Source organism: Perkinsus marinus, assembly GCF_000006405.1.
Source record: "Perkinsus marinus ATCC 50983 genomic scaffold scf_1104296928836, whole genome shotgun sequence".
Classification (NCBI taxonomy): Eukaryota; Perkinsozoa; order Perkinsida; family Perkinsidae; genus Perkinsus; species Perkinsus marinus.
Window position 1 is genome coordinate 533,897 of NW_003216689.1, and position 3,120 is coordinate 537,016.

A 3,120-nucleotide genomic window follows, 5' to 3' on the forward strand; every position below is an offset into this window, starting at 1 on the left:
ACTCACTCAAACCGAGTATTGGAGGCGGTTGAGGGCAGATGAGATGACTCCACGTGCACAAATAGCAATGCCATTACGGCATGCCGGCATTATGTGAACGTCCGAGCCGAATATTTCAGCCTCAGAAACTACATAACAGTTTTGATTCGGTAGTCTTGGCTCATTCCCAGAGATGGGTTCCGACGGTTGAAGTTCACAGGTCTCGACTTGTTACGGCCGCCTGCTGTCGGAGGGCAAAGAATCTATGTCCTAGATGAAGCTTTCATTATCCTTTCTATTATGGAAGAGATAATGATGGCGGATGGGCCAATTGTAGATGAGCACTGAACTATTGTCTGCAACTGCAAGACGTCAACAGGTTTTCTAGGACGGCGCACAGACTCGCCTGATAGAGGGTTAAGCACTGAAACTTTCAGTGGCTGCCTTCAGTCTTTATCTCAGCGTTATCGACCTGATTTCGATGACTGATGAGGCCCGGGAAGTTCAGGCCAGCAAGTTGACCTCAACCAAACTGCTCGAGATAGTCTCCTCAGTACTGTCTCACCGTGTAGCAGCATGAGGTTCACCTCATCACGTCGAATTGGGCAAGGTGACTCGACCGAGCATTCTACTGCACATCCAAGAATCATCTGGTTGGCATCAGAACAAGCATTTCTCGTAATGCTGGCCATACTTGAGCGGCACGCGTCAAGAAGTCGTACTTCTGAATGCTTGCGCCCTTCTATCCAGGACCTGGACGCTCCGAATACCTGGATTCCAGGTATTCGGAGTGTTCAGTATGTAACTTCTTTTGCGAACCCAGTCTGCAATACATCTACGACCTGATCTATGGTTTCCATGTCATTAGGGTTGTGTGATACTTGTATCGTTGACGAGAAAATCTATGAGTGAATTGTCGCTACAGACGACATATTCAAACGCACGCTTCGACGTGAACGGTTAGAGGATATTTGGAGATACATTCCAGGTCATTGAATACTTTCCTGTTTCATTTTCAGACAAGGTGGAACTCGATCACGTCCTTCAAGGCAATGAACTTCTCATACACGAGACTATTGTCAACGAGAATCCTGTGCCTTTTGATGGTGAGCTGAAGATCGTCGGAGAGACTGACGACGTGGTCGCTGTAGACAAGCCCTCCGGGGTAAGTAGCGCGTCAGCCAGAGGCCGAGTCGGTTCATCAGCAATTTTCCTCTCCAGATGCCGGTACACTCAGGCGGCGGTCACAGAGTGAATTGCTTGTCGGCTATTCTCAAAGAGCAAGATCCTTCGAGGTAGGTTAGGAAGAGTCCCCAGTTTTGAGGCAGTTGGCTTTTGTAGGTTCTCTCTTGCCATTCACACTCTCCACCGCTTGGACCGCTTAACGTCGGGCATTGTTATACTAGGGAAGAATCCAGACGTGGCTCGAGCCTTCAGTACGAGGACCAATTGTCGCTGTGGATATCTAGTAATGTTGAATGCAGGTGAAGCCTTCAAAAAGCATGATCAAGAAATACAGAAATGCTACTTAGCCAGGGTGAAGGGAAAATTCGAAGGTGGAGCTGGTCGATATACCAAGGCCTCGACTCTTTGTTTCCAGGCTCCAATGTCGTCGTCGAGGGGTTCATGCGCTGCGTTGACTTCAGAGTTGGAAAGTTCATTCTTGTCAACTCTAATAAAGGAACAGCATCTGAAGACGCAAACCAGGGTGATGCTCCGACGTCCACGCCCTCCGGGGATGACAAAAGCGCCGTTGAGGAGGATCATATCGAGGATAAATGGAGCCAAACAAGTTTCGATAAGGTGTGGTATGATGAACAGAACGATGAGACTATCATCAAATGTTACCCCAAGACCGGCAGAACCCATCAGATCAGGGTAGGTACCATCTGAGTCTCCGAGTCGTATCCCCACTTTCGCAGGTCCATCTCGAGTCCATCGGCCATCCCATCGCCAACGATAGCTGCTACGGTGGAGAGTACAAGGCTGATCATCCCTTCGCATTCCCATTGGCGCCCCATGCCAATAATGTTCCTCCGAAGGAAGGTTCATCCTACTCCCATATAACTGGTATTTGGCTCCACGCTCTCTCTTACAAAGTGCCGAGTAAGAACCTGGACTTTACCAGTGAGTGGCCCAAATGGGCGATTGAGCCGACTCAGCAGTCGTGAGACCCAACGTTACTCTTCCTCGATATTTCGATTTGTGTTGCCGAGTGTTATGAGGGCCGCAATATCTCTAGAAGAGATTCTCAAAGTATCATCCCTTTCAACGTGCAACTCACTCGATGGGAGGTGGTCGCCTTACCCCTGCTTTCGAGTATATTTTCGAGTGTATCGATATGGTTTCGCGGCAAGGCATTCGCAATAGATCAAACGTGCACCGCGATTTGCATACTAGTTCGGATTGCCGGTTCTATAATAACGATTGATATTGATGTTCTTTTAATATCGTTTTGATTGACGGTTCGAGTCTCGAACTTCAGGAGCCAACTCACTTAACACGACTCGAAGGTTGGAAATTTGATATTTCTACACTGCTCAACATGACTTGAGCCACTACAGTTTGTGCTGTGGGGTGGCAGATCTATATAGTGTTACCACCGCCGCTCCACCGAAACCAAAGTTGTGCTGAAGCCCAACTCGAGCGCCGGTGACCTAGCTAGGAACCGATACAGAGTGAAATTAGCTTCGCGGGCACCTGTCTTTTTCCAGCCCTCCTTGTCAGCTGTCGATGGAGTTCAACACATTGCGCTACTCCAGTCGCTGCTATCGGGTGCCCTTTCGATTCGAGTCCTCCGGAAGGATTGATAACAACACTTGACCCAATGACCGTGTGTTGTTCACAGTATCTGCAAGCCAGAGAGATGATGCCGATCATTCCTCCCTGAGACCACTTACTTCCCGCCTTCACTGTTTTCTCGCCAGCGCATATTTTCTACCATCGCCAAGCCCTGTCCTGGAGGGGCGAAGCCAAGAGCCTCATATCTAAAGCCGCTATATCTGTGGCAACCCTCAGAATGATCCACTTGCGGGACAAGAGAAACCGATCGTAGTAGCACGTGAATAAACGTCCGTAACTTTGGCTTACACAACAGCTCGTTGATCGAGAAGCATCATGCAGCTCCACGACCTGTGGGAA

The 3,120-nt window shown here is 49.0% G+C and overlaps 2 protein-coding genes across 2 annotated transcripts in view; one reads left to right on the forward strand and one right to left on the reverse strand.

Moving 5' to 3' along the window:
- Nucleotides 1-837: 837 nt before the first annotated feature.
- Pmar_PMAR006887 (RNA pseudouridylate synthase, putative) lies at nt 838-2,150 on the forward strand (the record flags this gene model as incomplete). The annotated part of the gene is made up of 7 exons (XM_002788149.1): nt 838-853; nt 999-1,144; nt 1,201-1,274; nt 1,321-1,415; nt 1,464-1,535; nt 1,580-1,857; nt 1,902-2,150. The coding sequence occupies 7 exons, from the start codon at nt 838-840 to the stop codon at nt 2,148-2,150; spliced, it is 930 nt and encodes a 309-aa protein (XP_002788195.1).
- Nucleotides 2,151-2,537: 387 nt separating this feature from the next.
- Pmar_PMAR006888 (conserved hypothetical protein) overlaps nt 2,538-3,120 on the reverse strand; it is a gene marked incomplete at both ends in the record, with an annotated part of 897 nt that continues 314 nt past the window's right edge. The window contains 4 exons of the mRNA XM_002788150.1: nt 2,538-2,636; nt 2,680-2,830; nt 2,880-2,966; nt 3,041-3,111. Coding sequence (XP_002788196.1) covers nt 2,538-2,636; nt 2,680-2,830; nt 2,880-2,966; nt 3,041-3,111 — 408 coding nt within the window. The remainder of the gene's footprint in view (nt 2,637-2,679; nt 2,831-2,879; nt 2,967-3,040; nt 3,112-3,120) is intronic.